The following is a 25,855-nucleotide window of genomic DNA, read 5'->3' as shown; positions in this document are numbered from 1 at the left end:
ATAATCCAAGGGAAACCACGAAGGAACATTAAAAAAAAAACACAAGCTGCATTTAATTTAAAAAATATTTATGAGACACGTTGCCTTTTATTTCTAAAAAAGTCACTTAATAAATATTTTACCAAGATAATGAGGATGAATTATAATGATGGAAAAAGAACTTGGGTGGGGGGGTGGTGGGCGATGAGGAATGGAAACATGTTAAATTTTAATTGAAACTTCAATTCGCCAGACGTGGCCTCTGCATCACATCTTGAAAGCCGGCAGAGAAAGTGTCCTGTTGCGTGCAGACCGAATTTCGAGTCTTGGCACACAGCCAGGTCAGTAAACGGAGGACCAGTGGCAGCGGCTCTTGATGACCTGAAGCAGAGGCTTCTTAAAAGTGAGGACGATGACGGTGCAGGCCACCAGCAGGGTGAGGCAGCTGGGGAGGATGAGCACGAGGTAGAGCAGGCCCAGGTCCAGCCGCTCCCACTTGCAGTCCCGAGGCACGCGTCCGGGCAGCTCCGTCACGCGGATGATCTTGGAGGAGAGGTTGCAGGTGACCATGGCCCAGTCGGCCACCGTCTGCCCATGCTGCAGGGCCCCCCAGCCGTCCACCCCACAGCAGTCATACGGATTCTGACTGAGGTAGACGGTCCGCAGACCTCTGGAGAGCTGCTCAGACACAGCCTTCTGGGGAAGGGCTGTGAGCGAGTTTCTGCGGAGATCCAGGGTCTCCAGGGCCAGGCTGCCCCCGAACCTCGGGAAGGTGGTCAAGCAATTTCCCGACAGATCTAAGTCCCTCAGATTCCCAAACCCAGAGAAGTCCAGCGCCATAAAGCTGGAGTGGAGGCCCGTGTTCCTGAGAGACAGGACCTGTAACATGGGGGCGACGTCCCGGAGTGGGGCGAGGCTCCCATTCAGGACCCCCCAGTTGCTTGAGAGGTCTAAGTAGGTGAGCGAGGTCCCTTGGAATGGGCAGTCTGGCAATGCCCCCAGCCCACAGCCCTCCAGAGAGAGGCTCCTTAAAGATGCCATATTCCTGAAGTCCACACAGCTAGGGGGGCCCACCCGGTCCGAGGCAGCTGGCAGGGGACAAAGTGAGATCTGATTGTGGCTCATGTCAAGTGTAGTGATGTTCCCGGCATTGGCGAAGAGGCCAGGGGGGACGCCCGGGAGCTGGTTGGAGCTCAGGTTGAACAAGCGCAGGCTGCCCAGGCAGCTGGCGGGCCCCGGGGCCAGGTGCAGCTCTGACAGCTGGTTGTGGCTCAGGTCCAGCTCCGTGAGCGCTCCGGGGGGCTCGTGCTCCCGAATGTGAAGCGTCATCAGGCAATTCTGGTTGAGGTTCAGGTGGGAGAGGGAAGGCATCTTCCTCAGGAAGCCGTCTGGCAGGTACTGGAACTGGTTCTGGCTCATGTCCAGGAAGCGGAGATCTGCAAGGTCGCTGGAGGAAAACTCTTCCCAGAGGTTGACGGTGGTGATGTTGGTCACGTTGCCGTCCACGAGGAGGAACTGGGCCACCATCTCCCTCGGCGACGAGGCGTTGTACAGGTCCCGGTAGAAGCCCATGTTGTTGTCGCGCAGCAGGAGGGTGTGCAACTTGCTGTCCTGGGGCAGCAGCGGGAAAAACAGCAGCTGGTTGTGAGACAGGTCCAGCGTCTCCAGCTCAAAGGCGGCCTCTCCCCCGGTCGCAAGGAACCACTCCAGGACGTTGTAGCTGACGTTGAGGAACCGCAGCTGCGTGAGCCCGAAGTCCACGATGCAGGGGAGGTTGTTGAAGGCCAGGTTGAGGTGTCTCAGCTCAGTCAGGCCGTCAAAAGCGCCTCCCTCAATCTCGAAGATGTAATTCCTCTGCAAATCCAGCTCCCGGAGACGCTCCAGGCCCTGGAAGACGGAGTCATCCAGCCGCATGATGATGTTCCTCGCCAGGGACACGGACTGCAGCGAGGAGATGTTCTGGAGCAGGAGGGCTGCCATGTCCTCCGTCAGGGAGTTTCCTGACAAGTCCAGCCTCCGCAGAGCCCGCAGGGCGTGGAGTGCGGCTGCCGTCTCTTTGTAGTTCTCTGAGAGGCGGTTGTCCCCCAGGACCAGGCTGCGCAGGTGGCCTTGCTCCTGGAAGGCGCCGCGGCCGATGCGTTCCAGGTGGCAGCTGTGCAGGCTGAGGCTCTCCAGGAGAGGGTAAGGCTGGAGGGAGTGATTCCACAGGGTCTTGAGAGGGTTGGCATCCAGGATGAGCGTCCGGGCGTGGGGCGGGAGGCTGCTGGGCACCGAAGCAAGGCTCTGCCCTCGGCAGTCAGCGGCTCCACCCACCTGCGGCCAAAACCACACTGGTCAGCAGGGAGGAGGCCCAGAGGCAGGCATTTATGCACAGAAACTTAGTTCACTTATCAGACTGTCCCTGTAACTGCTGGGGATGGCTCTAGGATGTTCATTTTAAAAATAGACAAGGCCAGGCACGGTGGCTCATGCCTGTAATCCTAGCACTTTGGGAGGCAGACGCAGGTGGATCACTTGAGGTCAGGAGTTCAAAACCAGCCTGGCCAACATGGTGAGCTCCTGTCTCTACAGGAAATACAAAAAACCAGCCGGGCATGGTGGTGGACACCTGTAATCCCAGCTACTCCGGAGGGTGAGGCAGAGAATTACTTGAACCCAGGAGGCAGAGATTGCAGTGAGCCGAGATGGTGCCACTGCACTCCAGCCTGGCCACTGCACTCCAGCCTGGGCGACAGAGCAAGACTCCATCCCCAAAAAAAAAAGGACTTGAGAGATTTCACCTACCTGAATTGTACAGAGAAGTAAAGTGGGTCTGGAGGGGAGAAGTGAAGAGTCAGTGGCCATGCTGGGACTGGAGCCCAGGGCTCTGAACGCCCAGTTCAGTGCTTTTCCTAAACAGGGTTCTACTCTGATCGTACAGAAGAAGGAGGCGGGAGGAACGAGGCCACCCTGGTCACACTGCAGAAAGCACACGTGCAGGATACTTTAATTAAGCTCCATGTTTTGCAAAATTGACAAAAACAACAGTCAGCCATAGGATGTCATTTAGGTGTCTAGGACAAAAATGGCTTTTTTGTTTTTTGTTTTTTTGAGATGAAGTCTTGCCCTGTCACCCAGGCTGGAGTGCAATGGTATGATCTCAGTTCACTGCAATCTCTGCCTCCTGGGTTCGAGCAATTCTCCTGTTTCAGCCTCCCAAGTAGCTGGGATTACGGGCACATGCCACCACGCCCAGCTAACTTTTTTTGTATTTTTAGTAGAGACGGGGTTTCACCATGTTGGCCAGGTTGGTCTCCAACTCCTGACTTCAGGTGATTTGCCCACCTCAGCCTCCCAAAAGTGCTGGGATTACAGGCGCGAGCCACCGTGCCCGGCCAGAAAAAAGTTTTAAGTGATAAGATAGAGGAGCAATGGCATTCCTTTGTACAAGTTTGTCAGTAATACAAGGGCGGTGGTTGGCACAGTTGTGGGCTCAATCCCAGAGGGCAAGTGTAGCAGGGCAACAGAGGAGGAAAATCCCGAGAGAGAGGTTAGAAGAAGCACAGGTTTGGAGGACAGACTCAAGTCTGAATCTTGGCTCTACCACCACTAGCAGTGGAATTTCTTAGACCCTCGGGTTCTTTATCTGATAATTAAAATAAAACCTTCCAATACTTAAACATTGATACTGTGTTGACATGTGGAGAGCCCAACTCTTCTGTCACCTCCGCCTCTCTCAGAGAAATACCAGTCACCTGCTGTTCCATGTCTTTCTGGATCTTTCCTAAGATATTACCTACCTTTGTCTAAAAAACAAAAATAAGACCATACTGTGCAAACTGTTCAGTAACCTATTTTTCTTCCTCTGTCAATAACATAACAGACTTATTGCCTTGGCAGTACAAATAAATGTGATCGTAATCTTTTTAGGAAGCATATGCATTCATTTCATGAATAGCACAGTGGTTGAAGCAAGAGTTCCAGGGCCAATGCTTCGCGGCTCTGCTTTTAATCAAATGGGTGACCTTTGGATGGTTACGGAACCGAAAGAGACCTCCATTACCCTGCCTGTAAAACTGAAATTATACTCGTCATTTTCTCATAGCGTTTTTTTTTTTTCAGGATCAAGTGTGACTGTTTACGTGAAACACATTTACTGTGCCTAATAAATGTTAGCTGTAATTATTAGGATGATCTAATTAAATCATCTATTGTTGAGCATTTGGGTTTCTCTAATTTCCAGGTGAACATTAGAAAGGATTTGCCAAGTTCTTTCCACACCCCCTTCCCTCTTTGGTATTTTGATTGGGATTGCATTCTAATTACAAATTACTCTGGAAGAGAACTTGTATCTTTTTTTTTTCTTTTTTTTTTTTTTTTTTTTTGAGATGGAGTCTCACTCCTGTCATCCAGGCTGGAGTGCAATGGCGCCATCTCAGCTTGCTGCAACCTCTGCCTGCCGGGTTCAAGCGATTCTCCTGCCTCAGCCTACCAAGTAGCTGGGATTACAGACGCACACCACCACACCGGGCTAATTTTGTATTTTTAGTAGAGGCAGAGTTTTGCCATGTTGGCCACCCTGACCTCAGGTGATCCACCTGCCTTGGCCTCCCCAAGTGCTGGGATTACAGGCGTGAGCCACCGTGCCCGGCCAGGTGTGTGTCTTTATGTGAGTGGCTGTTGCGCTCCTCCCTGGGTGTGGACTCACTGGAGAATGTTGTGGTCAGGGGCTTTCTTCACGCTATGGGGTGCTGTCCCACCACAGCTGCTGCAGTCGTGGGTCACACCTCTGCAATTCCCTGTGGCCCTGCTGAAGTGATATAGAAGGACCATATGGCCATCCCAGAAAAGCTTACCATGTCCACTCTTTTTTTTTTTTTGAGACGGAGTCTTGCTCTGTCGCCCAGGCTGGAGTGCAGTGGCGCCATCTCAGCTCACTGCAACCTCGGTCTCCCGGGTTCAAGCGATTTGCCTGCCTCAGCCTCCTGAGTAGCTGAGATCACAGGCGGCCGTCATCCTGCCTGGCTAATTTTTGTATTTTTAGTAGAGACAGGCTTTCACCGTGTTGGTCAGGCTGGTCTCAAACTCCTGACCTCAGGTGATCTGCCTGCTTTGGCCTCCCAAAGTGCTGAGATTACAGGTGTGAGCCACCACACCCGGCCAACGTCCACTTTCTAGTAAGGTCAAATGGATAATGTGATGAGGGCCAGTGGAGGGCACCCAGACTCTCCAATTCTCAGTCGTCAACTCGGAAGAGCCGCAGGAAACCCACTCTTTGGGCTTCCTGGCAGCCAATTCTCTACTCCTGCCCAGTGGGCCAGAAAGTGTCAAGCAGAGGGTCTAGCCTGAACTCTGAAAGGCTGTTCATTTATCTCTCCTCTTCCTGTGCCTGGTAACCCCTGAATAACTACTGTGTAGTTAATCCTTGATTGCCTCTGTAAGAGAATGCTGGAGGTCAAACATAGCAGAGATTAATAATAATATTAGTGATAACAGGTAAAACGCATAGCACTTACCACCTACCAGGCACTGTCCTGAGTGCTTTACATGTATTAACCCATTTAATCATCAGTCAACACAGCATGATGTTACTAGTAGATGTTATTATTACGTATGTATTCTACAGATGGAGAAACTATGACCTAGAGTGGCCCCAGTGTCACCAGCTAAGGGTAGGGCTGGGTTTAAACCAGGCCAGTCTAGCTCGTAACCTCTATGTCATATTGGAATAGACTCTAGCACAGTGGTTATAGGTTACTACCAAAAGAGGTTAAAAACCATGACAGCTATGCTTTAAGAATACATATTTGAATGTGTTAGCCCTGACATCCAATTTGTCTTCCCAGTGCCTAGTATATAATATGGCTCAAGAAATGTTTATTAAATATGTGTTTCTATTTTTTTTTTTTGAGATGGAGTATCACTCTGTCACCCAGGCTGGAGTGCAGTGGCACGATGTCAGCTCACTGCAACCTCTGCCTCCCAGGTTCAAGCGATCTTCCTCAGCCTCCCGAGTAGCTGGGACTACAAGCACGCGCCCCCACGCCTGGGTAATTTTTGTATTTTTAGTAGAGATGGGTTTTTACTATGTTGGCCAGGCTGGTCTCAACCTCTTGACCTCGTGATCTGCCCACCTCGGCCTCCCAAAGTGCTGGGATGACAGGTGTGAGCCACTGCACCCGGCCTAAATATGTGTTTCTTGAGCAGACTTTTGATATCATTGTTATATAGATGAAGGGGAAAATTACTGGAAATTTCTCGGTTTTGACCCAAGTCTACTTTCACATATAGGCTGAAAGTCCTAGAGAAGGCGCCTATAAAGGCTTGGGTATCCACACTCTGGGTCTTCTTAGCCTGAGCGTGGTCCAGGCTGCTGCCCTGCAGTGCAGCACGGCAGCAAGCCCTCCCTGCAGCTATGTAAGCCTTAGTGGTCGACTTGTCCACAAACTCCGAGGCAGGCTTCTCCAGCTTTCATGCACCTCACCCAGAGATTCTCATACCATCGGTGCAGCTCAATCATCCAGTTATTTTTTGTTTTGTTTTTTTCTTTTTTTGAGACAGAGTCTCACTCTGTCGCCCAGGATGGAGTGCAGGGGTGTGATCTCAGCTCACTGCAACCTCCGCCTCCCGGGTTCAAGCAATTCTCCTCCTTCAGCTTCCCAAGTAGTTGGGATTACAGGCATGCACCACCACGCCCGACTAATTTTTGTATTTTTAGTAGAGACGGAGTTTCACCATGTTGGCCAAGCTGGTCTCGAACTCCTGACCTCAGGTGATCCGCCAGCCTTGGCCTCCCTAAGTGCTGGGATGACAGGAGTGAGCCACCGTGCCTGGCATTTTTTTTCTTTTTTTTTAAGACAAGGTCTGGCTCCATCACCTAGGTTGGAGTGCAGGGGCCTGATCTCAGCTCACTGCAACCTCCACTTCCCGGGCTCAAGCCATCCTCACATCTCAGCCTCCCAAGTAGCTGGGACTATAGGTGTGTGCCACCACACCTGACTGATTCTTGTATTTTGTAGAGATGTGGTTTCACCATGTTGCCCAGGCTAGTCTCGGACTCCTAGGCTCAAGCGATCTGCCTGCCTCGGCCTCCCAAAGTGCTGGGATTACAGGCCTGAGCCAATGCACCCGGCCTGAATCATCCAGATTTTTAACAAGTTGTTCTCATTCCAGGAAGCTGCCCTAGGCTGGTCTCGGATGCCTCCTCTCCTCAGCAGGCGTGAGAAAGGCGGGGCGAGGACTGCCTGGCTCTTCCCAGGCAGCATGTTAAACTCCTGTGGTGAAAGAGCAGCTGCACATGGCCCTGTGCTAGGCAGGCACAGAGTGATTCAGGCTCCTTCATTCTCTGCCCTTCCTGACGGACAGTCCGTCACCTTTCCAAATGGACCAAGCCTTGTGAGGACAGGAGCAGCCGACAGATCAGGGTTCAGGGGAAAACTCACCAACTTGCAGCCCCCCTGGGAAGCGGCTGCGGCTGTTCCACTTCTGTTCCTCCAGTCCACTGCCAAGAAGTGAAAACCCAGGCAGAGCCAAAGGGGCAGCAACTCCATCTCAAGGGCAGCCCTGTGGACAGAGAGCAGGGAAGAGGTAAGTCAGAGAAGGACATCCCAGAGGGCTGTTTGTATTCTCGGGAGAAGGAGCCAGTTCCAATTCTGTGTGGTCTTGGAGCTCGATGCAGCTCCACAGGTGCAGCCCACAGGCGACTCAAATACCTCCTTTAGCCAAGACTTCCAGCCTTTCACTGAAACTGTTGACAAGAACTCAATTTCATTTTGCCTCTACCATTTGGTGGACGGGTGGCTGAACACTAAACTTCAGTGAGTCCAGCACAGAAGGGAGAAGCAAAAAGCTTGAGTAACCAGGCCTCCAGTCACCTGGAGTTTCCCATATTTTGTAATTCTGCTGAAGTTTTCCTGCCTCCAGCTCCAATCGGCCTGATGCATCCCATGAGCTCAGTAAGTAGTTGCCGAGTGAATGAATGAACAATTGGAGAGTGGACTGAGACGGAAACACGGATGGGGGCCTCTGTCCCAGAGTTACTCATCAGCTGCTGATGTGAGGCTGTTACAAAAGTGTTGATCTCTTTGGTTAACTCGTTTGACTATGACCCTTTGAAAAAAGAGGTTTGATATTTTGCCTGGACAGGGGGAAAAACGGAGGGGAAAATGAAGAAGCAATCTTTGGATAGAATAAAGGTGGTTCACGAAACGTGGTTGCCAGCCTCTTGCCTGGCCAGTGCACACAGAACAGCAGTAATGAGAAGGCTTGAAGGTATACACGCACCAGCAGAGATTCAGAACTAAGAGGAGCCATAAGGGAAATGCAACATACTCATCGCATTTGCCAGGTGAACAAAGGCCCAGAGATACTACTCGAGGTTGTGGATGACCCTAGTGGCAGGGCTGAGAGCAGCCCCGCCTCCCCACCTCGCTCCCCGAGCTCCGATGAGTGAGCAGGGCAGTTTCTCCCAGCAGTGAGGCTGCACTCACTGCTGCCCTGCTGGGGACCTGACGCCCGGTGCATGCCCCCAGCTCTACATTCTGCAGACCCAGAGACAAGAGCTGGCCCCAGCATTCCATCTGCCCCCTTCCTTGACACCCACCGGAGGCCCAGTGTCTGCCCTCCCATCTTCTCCTGGGCCAGCGGCACCAGCTCACCCCACCTGCTCGCTCCAGCCACTCAGGGGCCTCGTCTTTCCTTTCTTCAAATGCATTTAGGGATCTTGAAAGCTCATCTTACCTTCTTGATCAGATTTGAATGCTCACCAGTGCAAACAGACTAATTGAACAGCTAAATGAAACCGGGTAAGCCAGCTTTCACTTCAGGCCAGGCCAACTCCCCTTACTACAGAGAGAACCTCCAATGCAGAATTCACCAGAACTTGCCAGACACTGGGAATCCCCTTCCAGACCCACTTCTGCCTCTGCACCCACACAGGAATCATTATGTTGTGGCCGGCACAGGGGAGAGAGGGCAGAAGCAGAGGTATATGGGTTCCTGACCTCAGGAGCCCCCCAGCACCCTTCCCCGCCCCCACACCCCTGAAACCTGGGATCACCACCACTGCCCACCATGAGATAAGGTTGCATAGTTTCAGATTTAGTAAATTACAAGGCATCATTTCAATGCTAGATACATCCTTATACTAACAAATTGTTTATCTGACATTCAAACTTCACTGGGCATCCTGAATTTTATTGAGGGGAAATGGGGAGGTAAGAACCCTCCCTTCCTCCCTGGCCGCTTCTGTCAGGCGTGGGGTGGTACCTGCTGCTGTGACTCTGATCTTTCTAGAAGAGCCAGCCCTGTATATTAAAGAACTGAATCTAGAGGTGTAAGGGGCAGGAGTGCAGATCCTTCAGCGAAAAGGCAACCTTCAGACTGGAAGGCAAGCTAGGCCTCGTGTCACCCTCAGGTGGGGCATTTTCATTTACGGGTCATCAAGAATTTTGCAAGTTTCAAACATATCCTCTCCTTCCTGCTCAACTCAGCCAACCAGGCCAGAAGAAAAACTTGCTGTGGCCCTGGGTATAGCTCCTTCTGGCAGGAAGCAGCAGGACATCATGGGAAGATCATGGAATTTGGAACCAAGCTGACCAGAGTTTGAATTCTGCCTCTGTTATTTGTTATTTGTCTTTCAGGAATTCAGACAAAGTCTCCAAGACCCGGAGAATCCATCTACAAAACGGGAGTAATAATAACTATTCCAGAGTTGCATGAGAATAAACCAGTCTCATGAATGTGAAAGGGCTTCGTGGCTGTAAAGGTAGTGAGTGACACAATTATTAATTATTACTTGTGAGTTCCAAACACCAGTGAGTTGACTGAGTGCTGGTTATTCCTGTGTAATCTCCAAGGTAGTTCAACAGCTACAGAAAGTCTAAAATAAAGGCCTGAGTAATGTGGCTGGAAGGATGAATTATACCAACTAGTGTAAAACGTATGCAGGAAGGTTCGATTAAAAACTCTACATTCATAAATTGCAGAGCAAGGCTAACCCTGGGCACAGATGACTATGCTGGCTGACAGCAGGTTGTCCTCAGAGCTGTGCCTTGCCCTCCCCTGCTCTCCTCGGTGTAGCAGGGCTCTGACTTCTGAAAGCCGTGAATCTCAAACTCTGCTGTCACCTGGCCTCAAACTCTGCTGTCACCTGTCACAAACTCTGCTGGTTTAGTCAATGGAAGACACTCCTCCTGGGAGGTCAGACAGCAGAGGGCAGAAAGAATCCAGGGTATTTCTCTCCCTTCCTCTCTGCCTTGGACAGAGACATCCTAGAGTTTCTTCCGCTGACCCCTAGGCTCTGGTGACACCACCTCCTCCTCTTTGTTTTTGTTCGTTTGTTTTGTTTTTTTGAGACAGAGTTTTGCTCTTGGTGCCCAGGTTGGAATACAACATTGCGATCTCACCTCACTGCAACCTCCGCCTCCCGGGTTCAACAATTCTCCTGCCTCAGCCTCCCAAGTAGCTGGGATTACAGGCGCCCGCCACCACGCCCGGCTAATTTTTGTATTTTTAGTAGAGATGAGGTTTCACCATGTTGGCCAGGCTGGTCTCGAACTCATGACCTCAGGTGATCCACCCACCTTGACCTCCCAAAGTGATGGGATTACAGGCATGAGCCATGGTGCCTGGCCCACCTCCTCCTCTTGTCCTCACACTACCTAGGTGAGGATAAGAAGCTTCCTGAAGCTGCTCATCGCTGTGTTGACTGTTTATTTGCTGCTTGCTTTCTCAGCCTTTTCCACCATGTGTTGCCACTTTCTTGCATTAAATATCCTCTGTCTTAAATAATCTGGGCAGTTTCCATTTCCTGGTTGGACCCTGACTGATACGATCATGTGAGAATGGCCATGACCCAGTGCTAAATTAAAAGTATGTAATGACTGTAAAGAAATAAAAGCTTTCAAAATAGTGGCCACTGAGGTTGAGAAACACTCTTCCTAGAGTGTGTAGCTGCAGAGAGCTTCCTCAGAGCCATGGCCCTGCAAAGAGTCCAAGGTAAACAATCCTCTTGCCATATCTCTCTGCAAAATCCGTGGCTCATCCCCTGCACGCACAGGACTGCTTCCTCTCCTCCCACTCATCCTCAGAGCTGAGGACCACGCCACAGCGCCTGCAGCTGTAAGAGGGCGTCTAAGCCAGCGTGTGCCCAGCATGCAGGAACAGGTGGAAAGTCCAGCCGCTTCCCGAGGGGCTGCCAGCTGGTGAGTGTTCCTGGGACCCTGAGCTGCCTGTTGCTCCTGTCTTGACGAGGTTTGGCCCATTTGGGACACTGCTGCATTCTAACTAGTTATCATGGAATGCTGTGAGTCTACTCCACAGCCAACCTTGTCTGTGAAGATGTGGTGTTGCTTTTTAGGCAGAGAAGACAACATGGTTTTCTGCCTCCAGACCTGGTCATAGTAAGAAAGTGGTAAAAAGATTCATTCATAAAAACAACATGAATGGAGGTTGTATTCTGCAACAAGAGAACGCTGACAGTGAGGAAGAAGAACGTACAGCCGCTGCAAAGAGTCTCCTTTGTTTTAGAAATTATGTTTGTTTGCGAACAGGTGCGGTGGCTCATGCCTGTAATCCCAGCACTTTGGGAGGCCAAGGAGTGGGGGGTCGCTGGGTCTCAGGAGTTCGAGACCAGCCTGAGCAAGGTGGCAAAATCCTGCCTCTCTAAAAAAAAATACAAAAATGGCCGGGCGTGGCGGCTCACTCCTGTAATCCCAGCACTTTGGGAGGCCGAGGCAGGTGGATCACCTGAGATCAGGAGTTTGAGACCAGCCTGGCCAACCTGGTGAAACCCTGTCTCTACTAAAAATACAAAAATTAGCTGGGCGTGGTGGCGGATACCTGTAATCCCAGCTATTCAGGAGGCTGAGGCAGGAGAATCTTGAACCTGGGAGGCAGAGGGTGCAGTGAGCGGAGATCACGCCATTGCACTCCAACCTGGGCAGCAGAGCGAGACGCTGTCTCTAAAAAAAGAAATGCTACAGAGTAGCTCAGATCTGAACTTTGCTGTTGTTTTATTTTTAGAAAAGGACGCCGGATTTCTACTATTCAGGTGCACGCTGGATATCTGAATTGTTACCCCGCCCACAGTGACGGTCTCTCCTTGTTGGAGCTGCTGGGACACCTTACTGTCCCCACCTCCACCTCCCCTAACTGCTACTACGTGACAGCTGCTGCCAGAGCTGGGACCGGAACCTCCCTGCTAAAGGGGCTCTGAGCAAGTGCCACATGGATGTTACCACGTAGTTAAGCATTTTCTCCTCAAAGTAATCAGAGAAGCTGAAAAAGCTTTACGGAAAGAGGTCTCCTGGAGAAGTGGGCAGCTCTCGGGGCACCCTGTGCTAGAAACAAATATTTCTCCCTGGGTCTGGGGGAGGGCTCTCCAGAGGCAGAGTGCACACAGGTGCAGCGTGTAAATGTGTGACAGCGACACTCATGGACACACAAGGGCACATGGTGCCAGATGGAGGGCTCCATGAGAAAGGGAGTCTGCCTTTGACTGCAAGTAAAAGAGCAATTGCATCTGGGATCTGGGAGAATGGGAAGAGCAGCTGGTCACAGACCACCGAGAACAGATGATACAGAACAAAACCAACCCGCAGTCTGTGACCACTTCCAACAGCCCCTTCTCCAGGAAGCACTGGGAAGTCTCAGGCAAGCAGCTCTGGTCCCTCTGATTCTTAGCAAAACATTAGGATGACCTCAACTTTCACCAAATGTCCAAACTCAACACCCCCGTGATGAGAGCTCCTGCCATTCTGAGCCTCTGAGTGTGGTGCCTTAGGAAACAGGGTACTGTCCTGGTGGAACGCCTGCAGAAACACTTGCCCTGAATCCAGTCATGAGGAAAGCCTCTGACAGATCCGGGCTGTAAGACGTCCTGCAAGGTAACTGGCCTGGACTTCTCAAGAGTTAGTCTTGAAAAACAAAGAAAGGCTGGGGTGGGGCTGGGGGTGTCTGTTCTAGATTACAAGTGACTAAGAAGCATTTAACCAAGTGCAGTGAATGAACCTTGAGTGGATGTTGGAATTTTTTTTTTTTTTTTTTTTTTTTTGAGACAGAGGAGTTGCACTCTTGTTGCCCAGGCTGGAGTGCAATGGAGTAATCTCGGCTCACTGCAACCTCCGCCTCCCGGGTTCAAGCGATTCTCCTGCCTCAGCCTCCTGAGTAGTTGGGATTACAGGCATGCACCAGCACGCCTGGCTAATTTTGTATTTTTAGTAGAGCTGGGGTTTCTCCATTTTGATCAGGCTGGTCTCAAACTCCCGACCTCAGGTAATCCACCCAACTCAGCCTCCCAAAGTGCTAGGATTACAATTGTGAGCCACTGAGCTTGGCCCGATGTTGGATTTTAAAAACTCTCTAACAGAAAAATATGAGACAATTGGGGAAATTTAAACAGGCACTAAGCGATGTGTTTTCAAATGCGCAGATGATATGAGGTTATTGATAATGTCTGCAGGTCGGATAACAAGCCTGTGGTTACGTAAGACATCGCCTTTATTGTTGGGAAATGCATGCTGAATGCTGAAGCACCTACAGGGAACTTTCATGATGTCCGTAATTTATGTAACCTACCTTCAAATGGCTCAATAGAGACGGTAAAGCAAAATATTAGTACTTGGTAAATTTAGTATTATACTTTCTTGTAAACTTTTCTGTAAGTTTTAAAGTACTCACATTTAAAAATGAGGAAAATGAAATAAATGTTCCTGAAAAGAGACGTAAAATTATGGTAATCTTTGTCCCCATATTTCCAGGAATTATTAACATACCTTTTTCAAACACTCTTCTCAGAAAGGTGCTTAGGAAACATTTGTTATGTTAAAAATGGAAATACAGGCTGGGCACAGTGGCTCACACCTGTAATCCCAGCACTTTGGGAGTCCGAGGCGGGTGGATCACTTGAGATCAGGGGTTCGAGACCAGCCTGGCCAACATAGAGAAACCCCGTCTCTACTAAAAATACAAAAATTAGCCAGGTGGCCGGGCGTGGTGGCTCACGCTTGTAATCCCAGCACTTTGGGAGGCCAAGGCCAGCAGGTCACCTGAGGTCAGGAGTTTGAGACCAGCCTGACCAACATGGTGAAACCCCGTCTCTACTAAAAATACAAAAATTAGCTGAGCATAGTGGCAGGCGCCTGTAATTCCAGCTACTTGGGAGGCTGAGCCAAGAGAATCATTTGAACCTGGGAGGCAGAGGTTGCAGTGAGCCGAGATCATGCCATTGCACTCTAGCCTGGGCAACGAAGTGGGACTCTGTCTCAAAAAATAAAAAAAAAGCAAAGAACCGATTGTGATCTTTGGTAAATTAATACATTCCTATATTTTGAAAAAGTAAATATTGCAATGGTGGATGCATTAACAAGAACTTGAAACTGAAGATTAGAACAACAGACATTTAGAATTGTGATGTGTGAATTCAGAGCTTGTGATTTGCTTCTCTAGCTTTCTCTTAATAATGAATTTGTTAAAATATAGACAATACAATGGTTTTGGACTTTTTCCCCCTAAGAACTGTCTCACACCCTGCAGGTAGAACAGAAAATTGGCACACTTTTTCTGAAGAACAATTTAGCACAGTTTATCAAAGACCTTGAAAGTCTGGATTCTTTTTGATTCAATGATTCAATTTCTAGGAATTTATCCTAAGGAAATACAATGTACATAAAAATATTTTAAAAGGAAAATTCATTGTAACATTAGTAATAACAATAAAAAAGTGGAAACCATCAAAGGTCCCTAATGGAAGCACTGGCTAAATAAGTTATGATAAAACCACACGACAGGAAAGACATGGTGTGATAAAAACGCTTTGGTAGCAATATGTTGATTGACACAGAAAGCTGTTCATAATAAAATAATATCAAGGAAAGGAAAGTGTAAAGCAGAATGTGTAGCATAATCCCCAAGTTTGCTAAAAGAATATGCAGGCCAGAGAGGTGAAATGAGAGGCACGCGGTGGCCCGGCGAAGGCAGCGCCATGGTTCCCAGCACTGGTTAAACGCAGATCTCCGGTTCCCACCCGAACCTCGCACTCCCGGTCAGCCTGGGCTCTCCCAGGGCTTGTGGCAAGGGACGCTCTGGGAATGGATGAGGCTCTGCCTCCACCTGGAGGGGGATTTAGAGGCCACAGCAACCCTTCTTCCCGTGGGCCCTTCCCACAGCGACTCCAGACAGCCAGTGTGAGGAGCCTGCTTTGAGCACCTCCCTGCTCAGCCCCCATTTCCTCAGGGCCACGAATAAGCCAAGTGGCTTCCCTGCGCGGTCAGCATCGGCCTGGTAGGGCCAGCCGAGGTCAGTTCCCCTTGTCCTATTCCATGCCCACAGGCTGCATCTGGCCACAGGTCTTAATAAATGCAAACCTGCTCCCACTAGGAGGTGACACCTCGCCCTCGCATGCTGGTGGTGGCTGGGGATGGGTCCTCGGTGTCACCTTTCTATAGGAGAGACCCACATAATCTCTGCCGATAGGTGCTCAACCGCACAACACCTTAGCATCTGATTTCCCTTCAGTGTCACAAGTTTGTTGCCTCTGGTCACTTCTAAGGGAGGGACTACCTGCCACCGCCCTTCTCGATAAGGAGGAGCAGGTGGGACCCGTGTAGAGGAAGGGACCCTGGGCTGGGGAAGGAGACCTGGGCCCAAGTCTGGCTCCTTCACTCTGGTGGTGGCCATGGAGGACAGCACTTGCCCTGATGACCTCACAGGGTTGTGTCGAGACTGAATGGGACAGTGTGTGTGAAAAGGCTTTGTCGATATAAGGGAATGTTTGGACTTCAAGTTCAGTGGGCGGGGGACCCCACCAAGTCCTCCGAGGCCTGCAGGAGGACACTCCCCCACTGGAGGGGGACAGACGCTTTCTATAGTGAGACAAAGTGGTGTATGAATCAAAGGGAAAGCAGAGTTCCTCTGTGCAAACAGCAAGCTGGTGTTGAAGGAAATACAGTGAAGGAGAAGTAGCTTTCATCCCTTCTCCCACCCCCGGGAGCTGCAGCGTGTGGACCCTGGGAGGTCCAGGGGAGAAGAGAGCACCCAGGGTCCACGGTAGACTGTGGGCAGGGATTTTGTATGGGTGATGACAGCGGCTTAGTGGCCACAGTGGGAAAACAATGAAAATATATCCCCCCAGCCGACTACTTGGTTTCCTTGAGAAGGTGTACGATTGAAGAATGAAAGGATGTGGATTCCTGACAAGAGGCCGATTCAAAGGTCAATTCAGTGGTGCTCGAGGTCTGCATAATCGCTCCCAGATTCTGTCCGGGCCCTTCACTGTGACAGCTCACGCTTGCTGAGTGCTCACCTTGGAACACCGGCTATACCAGGTACTTTACATATAATTCCCACAAAAATCCTAGCAGGTAACCGTTGTCATCTCCATTTCACACTTGGTCAATGGGGGCTCACACAGGTTTAGGCCATATAGCTAGAGAATGTTAGAGCCACAATTCAAACCCAGGTCTGTGACTTCCGCATCAACTCAACCTCAATACCACAAGCCCCAGCCACCCTGGGATGCCTGCGATCCTTGACTAAATCACGCATGCCCACACGCTCTGTCCTCTGTGGGAAAGGCTCTTTCGCTAGTCTTGTTCACCTGCAAAGCTCTTATTCATCCTGCCAGGCTCAGTGCTGGTATCACCTCCTCATCACAAACTAATAGTTCAGTGGAGCAATAACCCAGTAATTCATATGACAGTGTGTTATAGGCAGTTACAGCTCCTATGGAAGTTTTCTAATTTCTTATTATTTGATCTTTATGATCATGACAAGGAATGTGAACAGTTACTAGGTACTGTTAGTCATTTAACTCTTCCCCAACAACATACATCTCTCCATCTATCTGTCCTTCTGTCCATCTTTCTTTCTCCTTTTTTTCAGGTGTGATCATGGATTTTCACAGTGGTTGGAGACATAAAACCTCAACTTTGCCTCAGGTAAGAAGCATATTGGGGCAAGACGGGGTCTCGCTCTGTTACCCAGGCTAGAGTGCAGTGGTGTGACTTTGGCTCACTGCAACCTCCGCCTCCAGGGTACAAGCAATTCTCCTGACTCAGCCTCCCAAGTAGCTGTGCCATGCGGTGCCTGATATTCTGAACAGCACCCCTGAGTGTATCACGGGACCATGGCCTTCTGTGGAGACAAAGCAAGATGGGGGCTGTCAGAGGCCTTCAAAATGGCTCTAACGTTCTCTAGCCAAAGAGTCTAGAAGAAAACTGGGGATTTGGAAGGAGATGAGAAGCTGAATGGAAGCATCAGTTTAAGGACCTGAGGAAGGGCCCAATAACCTAGAACAAGAGAAAGGCCATTGGAGGAGGCCCATGAGGAGGTCTCAGGGTGCCAGGCTGGCTGGTGACGCGGAGACCACTAACTTGCTGAAGTTGAAGGAGGTGGTCCAGGACCAGGCAGGGAAAGCCCTGCTCCCCACCGAGCCTGGAGGGCTGAGGGAAAGGGCTCAGCCTCGGTGTCTGAGGACCACAGAGGGGAGACACTGCAAGGGCAGAAGAGACTTCAGGGATCAGGGCTGGAGCAGGAGGGGAGTGAATGACAGTAGGGAGGAGCAGCAGGAGTCCGTGTCCAGTTGACATCTGAAATGGAGTGACATGAGCTTAGGAGAACACGATGTGTACCCCAGGGTGGGCCCCTGCCAGGCACTGTGGGTGTGGGGCTGCCTCAGACACTTAGCTCCTGCTTGAGAACAGACGGGAAAAGACGGAGCCTTACGTGCTCTCTCCTGGGAGAAATCCCCTCCCGGTCCTTCTCCTTCTTGGAGGTGGCAGCAGAAAGTTGCTTGGTGCACATGGCGCAGCACCTGACTTAGGCAACCTTTTGGGTTGGGGCTGGAGGAGGGGAGTCCCTGTGACCTCACCAGGCTTTGTGGCCGCATTGAGCCTATCCAGTACCAGCCTGCTCCTCGCGCCCACCTCGTGGGTGAGGACCATGACAAGGTTCCACTTCCCCCTTTCTTCACTCTGTTCACTCTGAAATCCCTCAGGCATTAAAGTGAAGAAAGACACATTGGCTTGGTCTCAGCGCCTGACCCCATTCGCTCTGGAAATTGGTTGAAACTCCTCAATTCCCCTTTGAGAAAATCACCCCCTTTCTTTCCTTTTTTTCTTTAGAAAATGTTTAATTGTAGTAAAATACACAAAACATGAAAGGAGACAGAGTTTTGCTCTTGTCGCTCAGGCTGGAGTGCAATGGTGCAATCATCTTGGCTCACTGCAACCTCAGCCTCCAAGGTTCAAGCGATTCTCCTGCCTCAGCCTCCCGAGTAGCTGGGATTACAGGCGTCCACCACCACACCCAGCTAATTTTTGTATTTTTGGTAGTGACGGGGTTTCATCATTTTGGCCAGGCTGATCTCAAACTCCTGACCTCCTGATCCACCCGCCTCGGCCTCCCAAAGTGCTGGGATTACAGGGATGAGCCACCACGCCCGGCCGAAAGTGATCATCTTAACCGTTTTTAGGTGTACAATTCAGTAGTGTTAAGTACACTTACACTGCTGTGCAACCATCCCCCTTCCTTTCTGAAAAAGGCTGTATGTCTGGGTCTGATCCCAGCTCCTGGTTCCAGGGTGGGGCCTGTGAATAAGGCTGGGCCCGTGAGAGCGCTCCATTTTCCTAACACAGGCTCATCGTAAAAGCCAAGCCCATGAGAATCAATCCAAGGGCAGTTGCTAGAACTCATGGAAAGGAGACTTGCTCTTTCTGTTTCAGATGCCAAACCAGTAGGAATACAGCTGGAGTTGCAGGCAGCCATCTTTGTCACCAGCTCCAGGACTTGCCTGGTAAAGAGGCCCACAGAGAGGAAGGCAAAGCTGAGGAATGCAGACAGATGGATTCCTGGCAATGCCGTTTGAGCATTTGGACTCAGCCATGCCTGAAACTATTGCCCGTACGCTTTTCAGTTATTTGAAACAATAAATTCTTTTTTTTTTTTTTTTTTTTTTTTTTGAAGCATATTTATGTTGGTTTTTTGTCATTTGCTACCAAACCAATCTATCCAAGAATCTGATTCTTGAACTCGGGTTTATTGTTGTATGTGAAGCTTATAAGATCCAAGCATTGATGTCCTTTTTCCTTCACGTCTCTGAGCTTTCAGAAATCATCACCTAACCTAGCTCTGAGCCCCATCACAGACTGACCACATGACATTTGTTTCATGATGAAGTTGAGAAAAATGGTTTGGGAGGAAAGTGAGTATAATAAAGAAGTTCCACCAAAGGCAAAAAAATGATAAATGTTTGTCACTGATGTGCAATGACACGTCAACAAGCGTCAGTGAGCACAGACATCTGTAAGTGTGTTACACACACAGCATGTCCTAAGAAAGACAGTGTTTTCAGTCGTGGTTGAAAGTCCACCCTCTCCTCACTTCTGAGGCTCTAAAATGGATCTGCACCTGATGTGAGGCACAGTCATTGTCCATACGAGAGTCTGGTGCACCCTTTGCAGTGTGAACACACACCGCAGCCAGAATGCAGGTTGTCATCAGTACTAGCATCTCTCTTCCAAAAGAGTCAAGACTAGAGACAGACAGGTCAATGTATTCTTAATGCACAACCCAGAACAAAGATACTAGGCGTCTGCTCTCTGTTTTGGAGTCTACCATCTATGTCTCATCATCAAAGAGCAGGAACTCTTGGAGGATGAATTTAAAAACCATGAAAGATTAAGTTTATATGTGTTTTCATGAAGTTCCCATCCATGAGGGTACTCATTAGATGAAAGCTGGGTGTGGTGACTCATGCCCACACTCCCGGCACTTTAGGAGGCCAAGGCAGGAGGACTGCTTGAGCCCAGGAGTTTGAGACCAGCCTGGGCAACATAGCAAGATCCTGTGTCTACAAAAAAATTTTAAAAATTAGCTGGCATGGTGGTGTGCACCTGTTGTCCTAGCTACTCAGGTGACTGAAGCAGGAGGATTATTTGAGCCCAAGAGTTTGAGGCTGCAGTGATCTGTGATCGTGCCACAGAACTCCAGTCTGGGCAACAGAGCATGAGCCTGTCTCTAAAAATAAGTAAACATATATATATATATATTTTTTAAAGTGCCTTCTTTGTGAAGCTGAGTTTTTTGTTTGTTTGTTTTTTGTTTTGTTTTGTTTTGTTTAACCTAAAGGCAGGAGTCAAGGTTTTTTCCTGGGCCCATGATTCTACAATCTCCTTTAGGAACTCTCAGGCATACACATACAAACCTAAGGGGTGTGTGAGGAGAATAAATACGTATTGTAAATGTAAAGCCCAGCAAACCCTCAGCATCCACAGGAACAGTCTGTGTGTCACAGCCGGCAGGTGAGGAGCACACAGGAAAGCATGGAGGGCCATAGACTCTGAATGTTTCCAGCACCCAGACTCCTAACAGGCTGCTCCCATCATGAAGAAGCCTCCAGTGGGGACCCCTCAGCCCCTCCGGAAGCACACACAGCAGCCCTGACCAGCCCTGTCCGGAGTCTCCGTTCTTAGGACCCCGATCCGGCCTCCTCCAGCCCCAGCCACCAACTGGCACGTGTTCACCTTCTCTCAGAGGCAGCACAAAGCCACACCAGTGGCTCCTTACTTCTTTCCGTCTAGCTCCTGGGTACGTGGGGAAGTACGCTGACCCCTTCAGAAGCTGGCCCACGTGCAGAGGCCACTAGGGCTACGGAAGAGCATCCGAGTCTTAGTCGCCCTCCTCTTAGTCTCCCTCTGATAAGCCACGGATCTAAGGCTAGGCTAGGATCCGAGTCACAGAGCCCCAGTGAATCTCCCAAGGGCAAACGGTCTGTGGGAGAAGGGGCTTTGCACATCTTCACAGCTGTGTCCCCAGGGCCTTGGACAGGCCTGGCACGTGGACGGCATCTGTGAACAGGTGTTGCTGTTAACCAGTCTCAGTGTCTTCATCTATGAAATAGTGGCTCTCAGTCCACGCTGCGGGGCAGGAAAGGCGAGCCCAGCGCTCAGCATGCTGAGTGTGCACAGAGCGGTCTCATCATACCCGGTCGCCCAGCCCAGGGAGGGAGCGTCTCTGTTCCCATTTTGCAGATGAGAAAACTGAGGCTCAGAAACCTTATAACTGCCTGCTCACACGCTCCCCGCAGAGCCAGGACTCAAACCCACGTCTGAGTCTGAAGCCCTCGTGGTTTCCACTACACCGCACCGCCGTTTGCAGCTTTCCACCTCCACCCGGAGCTGCGGCCCCCGCGCCCAGCACAGAAGCGGCGGTGCCTGGATGCAGCCGGCCACAGCTTCCTCCAGCCCCGAGCCGCGGGCCCGCGGGCGCTGCCCTCCTACCGCCCAGCCTCGCTCGCGCTTGCCCACCTGGAGAAGGGCCCCGGCCGTCCCCCGGGGACGCCCCCACGCAGGAAATACTCACGGCTGCCGCAGGCGCAGGCGGCTCCGCGGGGCGCATCCTCTCCGGGGGCTCCGGCCTCCTCGAGAGCAGCCGAACGCGGGGCTGGGCTACCTCCTTTCTGTGGGGCATCAGATTATTTTAGCACCAGCGGAAGGAACAGACGGAAACTGAAGTCACATGGAGAGCGGGCTGCTCGGCGGCTCAGCACAGGCTCACTCAGACCGGGCCTCCTGGAGGGAACTGCAGCGCGGGGGAGGGGCGGGCTGGGCGGCCCCGGAACACCTGCCGGCCTGGTGGCCCGGCAGCGGGGTATTTAAATGAGTTTCCAGCAATGCTAACGAGGCTCCCCCGGCTTTCTTGCGTTGGTGCCTTTGCAGGGCTCGGGGTGGCCAGCTAGGGGGCCCTTGCCTGTGAGGTCTGCTGACCAGAGACTTTTCTACAAGGTTCCAGCCAAGGACCAAGCAGGGGCCAACTTTGGGGACGGCGGCACCACTGGAAAGAGGGACAGCCTGTCGTCTGGAAGGGTCAGCCACGCAGCTAGTCTGTCTTTTATCCACTCAGCCAGTCCTTGTGGATAATCTCCTTTACGGACCCTCACTGTGTTAGAAAGAAGGGGAATTGCTTTGTCGTGGACTGTCAGAGAGTGCCAAGAGCTTCTTGATCTTAGACTGCGTGGATGGGTTTTTTGGTACCTGATGTGTACAAAGTTCCCTGCCAGCTCTTGCCAAGAATTCAAAGGAATCAGAAGAACTGATAATATAGCCATCATCGAAGCGGCGCCAGACACTGTGCTAAGAGCTTTACATGCATGATCCCAGCGCTCCTGTTCTCGAGGAACTACTGTCGTCTAGAGAAGGTGAAATACTTACAGTGCCTGCTGCATGTAGAGTGACGTGGACCACCCTACTCGGCGGCTCAGGGAGGGGCCTCCAGTTCTGATCTCTCCTTCCCCTTCAAATCCGGAACGCCGAAGTGTCCTGCAGGATTGGGCCACCTCTCTTATAGCCTGTGATTTGTGATTGTGTGTAGCATCGTCCATCCTAAGAGAACAGGAGCCAAGTCCTTTTCACTCCAAACATCTGGCACATTGTCTCTGCTTTATACAATACTCACTCATGGCTGGGCCCAGAGGCTCAGGCTTCTAATCCTAGCATTTTGGGAGGCCAAGGCAGGTGGACCGCCTGAGCGCAAGACCAGCCTGGGCAACATACTGAGACTCCGTATGTTCAAAAAATTTAAAACTTAGCCAGACCTGGTGGCACGCACCTGTAGTCCCAGCTATTTGGGAGGCTGAGGTGGGAGGATCACCTGAGCACAGGGAGGTTGAGGCTGCAGTGAGCCAAGATCACACCATTGCACTTCAGCCTGTGTGATAGAGTGTGACCCCGTCTTTAAAAAAATAAGAATAATTTAAAAAATAAAATATTATCTCATAATGGTAATAACAATGACACAAATGAAAAAGCTAAATAAAGATCAAATGGTTGCAAACCCAGGTGCTTGATTCAGGCCTCTTTCTCTCCTGTATGCACATTCTCTACTTCATGTCTTTTGTGTCCACCAACCTGTTGATAACTCCCCAATTTTAATTTCTAGCTCCAACATTCTCTTCCACGAGAGAAGATCCAGACTTGCATTTTTAACTCTCTACTGGTCAATCAACTGCTACATGTCCCAGAGTCACCATAACACGATGTATCCCAAACTCAACTCTCTCTTTTTTTTTTGAGACAGTCTTGCTCTGTCACCCAGGCTGGAGCAGTGCCGCGATCTCGGCTCACTGCAACCTCTGCCTCTCGGGTTCAAGTGATTCTCCTGCCTCAGCCTCCCAAGTAGCTGGAATTACAGGCACCCACCACCATGCCCAGCTAATTTTTGTATTTTTAGTAGAGATGGGATTTCACCATGTTGGCCAGGCTGGTCTCAAACTCCTGACCTCAGGTGATCCGCCCGCCTCAGTCTCGCAGAGTCCTGGGATTGCAGGCATGAGCCACCGTGCCTGGCCCCAAACTCAACTCTTATCCTTTGTCCCAGCAGTTTCTCTCCTGTATCGCTGTCATACTTTATGGTATGTTTCAGCCCAGGCAGCCCAGCCCTCACAGACTTCATCCTTCATATTGAATTGACCCCCAATTCCTGCTGATTCTAACTCAGAAATGTTTCTGGAATCCAACCTGCTCTTCATCCTTAGGCTGTTGCCCTGGGTCTAGACCTCATCAGCTCATGTCTGGACCACTTTCATAGCCTCCTGAAACTGGCTCCCTGCCCCTAATCTCATCCCTCTCCAATGTTAGCTCCACCTAGCAGCCACGGGCATCTCTCTACAATGTGTATTGGGTCATCTCACCCTCTGCTTAAAGCCCTTTTACAGGGTTCAGCAGGTTCAGGGGTTCCTCATGAATGCCTAAAGACTGGCAGGTGGAATCCAGGTACCCCATTCCCTCCACCACATCCCAAGAATTCCACTTTGATATGTTTTATACATTGGGATTCTCTATAGAATTTCTTTTGAGAAAGGCAGCTGCTACCCCTCAAAAAAAAATCTAGCAAATCAATGGTCTTTTTTTTTCTTTTTAATTCCTTTTTTTTTTTTTTTTGAGACAGGGTCTCACTCTGTTGCCCAGGCTGGAGTGCAGTGGTGCAATCAAGGCTCACGGCAGCCTTGACCTTTGGGCTCAGGTGATCCTCCTACCTCAGCCTCCTGAGTAGCTGGGACCACAGGCACACACCACCATGTCTTTTGTATTTTTGGTAGAGACAGGAGTCTCACCATGTTGTCCGGGCTGGTCTCAAACTCCTGGGCTCAAGCAATCTCCCCACCTTGGCCTCCCAAAGTGCTGGAATTATAGGTGCGAGCCACTGCACCTGGCCCCAGTGGTCTTGATGGATGTGTAGAGACAAGCCAGTTGGTTGGCAACGCCAGCAGCCCTCCCCTAGTCTAGCAGCACGCTGGCTCAGTGGGTGGAAGCCTGGACGTCCAGCTGAAAACAATGCAGATTTCAGCGAAAGCAGAACATGCCAGCAAGGCGGGAAGCCTGACTGCACAGCACAGGAGCCTCCAACTTGGTCGGGCTCCCCGCTCACTATGCTTTCCGAGGCAGACGACACCAGGGTGCTTCCTCTCAAATGCAACCCTGGTGCATCCAGCCCTGGTTGCCCTGGCCAAGCTCACCCCTTCACAGGATCATGAGAATTTCTGGGGGGCCATGTGCCTCTTCCTTTGAGCCTGCTCCACGTATTGGGGTATTTGCTGTATTCCACTCAACAGGAGTAAAGCAAGTCTAGTGTCAAGCGGCGCGGCAGCGTCTCTGATCCGAAGTGAAAGCAAGAACCCAGGCGGCTCCCGGCTGGAGGAGAAAGTCCAGATGCCTCGTTCAGCCTGAGCTGCCTCTAGCCTTTCTTCACGACTACGGCCCACTCTTCATGATCGCTGCACACATGGCCTGCAGGTGGGTTCACCCAGCCCAGGCCGCTCACGATTTTCCCAAACACAGAGCAAACGCTCCCCACCCTCTACTCTCTCTGGCAGAGGGTTCCCTTGTGTGGAATGGCCTCTTCTGCCTACCCCAACCCTCCCCATCCCAAAGGCATGGCTTCGACTCCCCTCCTCCACGAAGCCTTCCCCACTGCAATTGCCACCTTGTCCTGTGAACACATGGTGCCAGTGTCCCCAGTATCCACCGGCCTCATGACATCTCTTGTGTTGTGATTTAATTTTTTGGACTTCTGCCTTGTTTCCACAACTACACTACAAACTTTTTTTTCTTTTGAGACGGAGTTTCGCTCCTGTTGCCCAGGCTGGAGTGCAACGGTGCCATCTCAGCTCACTGCAATCTCCGCCTCCTGGGTTCAAGCAATTCTCCTGCCTCAGCCTCCCAAGTAACTGGGATTACAGGCGCCCGCCACCACTTTCAGATAATTTTTTGTATTTTTAGTAGAGACGGGGTTTCACCATGTTGGCCAGGCCGGTCTTGAACTCCTGACCTCAGGTGATCTGCCCGCTTCAGCCTCCCAAAGTGATGGGATTACAGGCGTGAGCCACCATGGCTGGCCCACTACAAACTTTTGGAGGCAGGGGTCATGTGTTATTCCAAAAAATATACTGTCTTCTGCACATAAAGGGGCTTGGTGACTATTTGCTCGAAGAAAGAAGGAGGAGGCCGGGTGCAGTGGCTCACTCCTGTCATCCCAGCACTTTGGGAGGCCAAGGTGGGTGGATTACCTGAGGTCAGGCATTCAAGACCAGCCTGGCCAACATAGTGAAACCCCGTCTCTACTAAAAATACAAAAAATTAGCTGGGTGTGGTGGTACATGCCTGTAATCCCAACTACTCAGGAAGCTGAGGCAGGAGAACTGCTGGAACCCGGGAGGTGGAGGTTGCAGTGAGCCGAAATCGTGCCACTGCACTCCAGCCTGGGCAACAAGAGCAAAACTCCATCTCCACAAAAAAAAAAAAAAAGAAGGAGGAAAGAAACGAAGAGAGAGAAGGAATGAATGATGGCCGTCAACCCACTTTGTCTGTATAATTCTCTAGCTGTTGCCCTCTGAGGGTGTGGG

The 25,855-nt window shown here is 50.7% G+C and overlaps 1 protein-coding gene across 1 annotated transcript; it reads right to left on the bottom strand.

Moving 5' to 3' along the window:
• NRROS (negative regulator of reactive oxygen species) lies at positions 1-21,500 on the bottom strand. The gene is made up of 3 exons (XM_032171956.2): positions 21,319-21,500; positions 7,401-7,521; positions 1-2,292 (listed from the first exon to the last, which is right to left on the bottom strand). The coding sequence occupies exons 2-3, from the start codon at positions 7,506-7,508 to the stop codon at positions 322-324; spliced, it is 2,079 nt and encodes a 692-aa protein (XP_032027847.1). The 5' UTR covers positions 7,509-7,521; positions 21,319-21,500; the 3' UTR covers positions 1-321.
• Positions 21,501-25,855: the final 4,355 nt, after the last annotated feature.

The sequence above is a fragment of the Hylobates moloch genome, unplaced genomic scaffold, assembly GCF_009828535.3.
Source record: "Hylobates moloch isolate HMO894 unplaced genomic scaffold, HMol_V3 SCAFFOLD_13, whole genome shotgun sequence".
NCBI classification, from domain to species: domain Eukaryota; kingdom Metazoa; phylum Chordata; class Mammalia; order Primates; family Hylobatidae; genus Hylobates; species Hylobates moloch.
The sequence above is the reverse complement of the archived record's forward strand: the minus strand, read 5'-3'. Positions and strand labels throughout refer to the sequence as shown.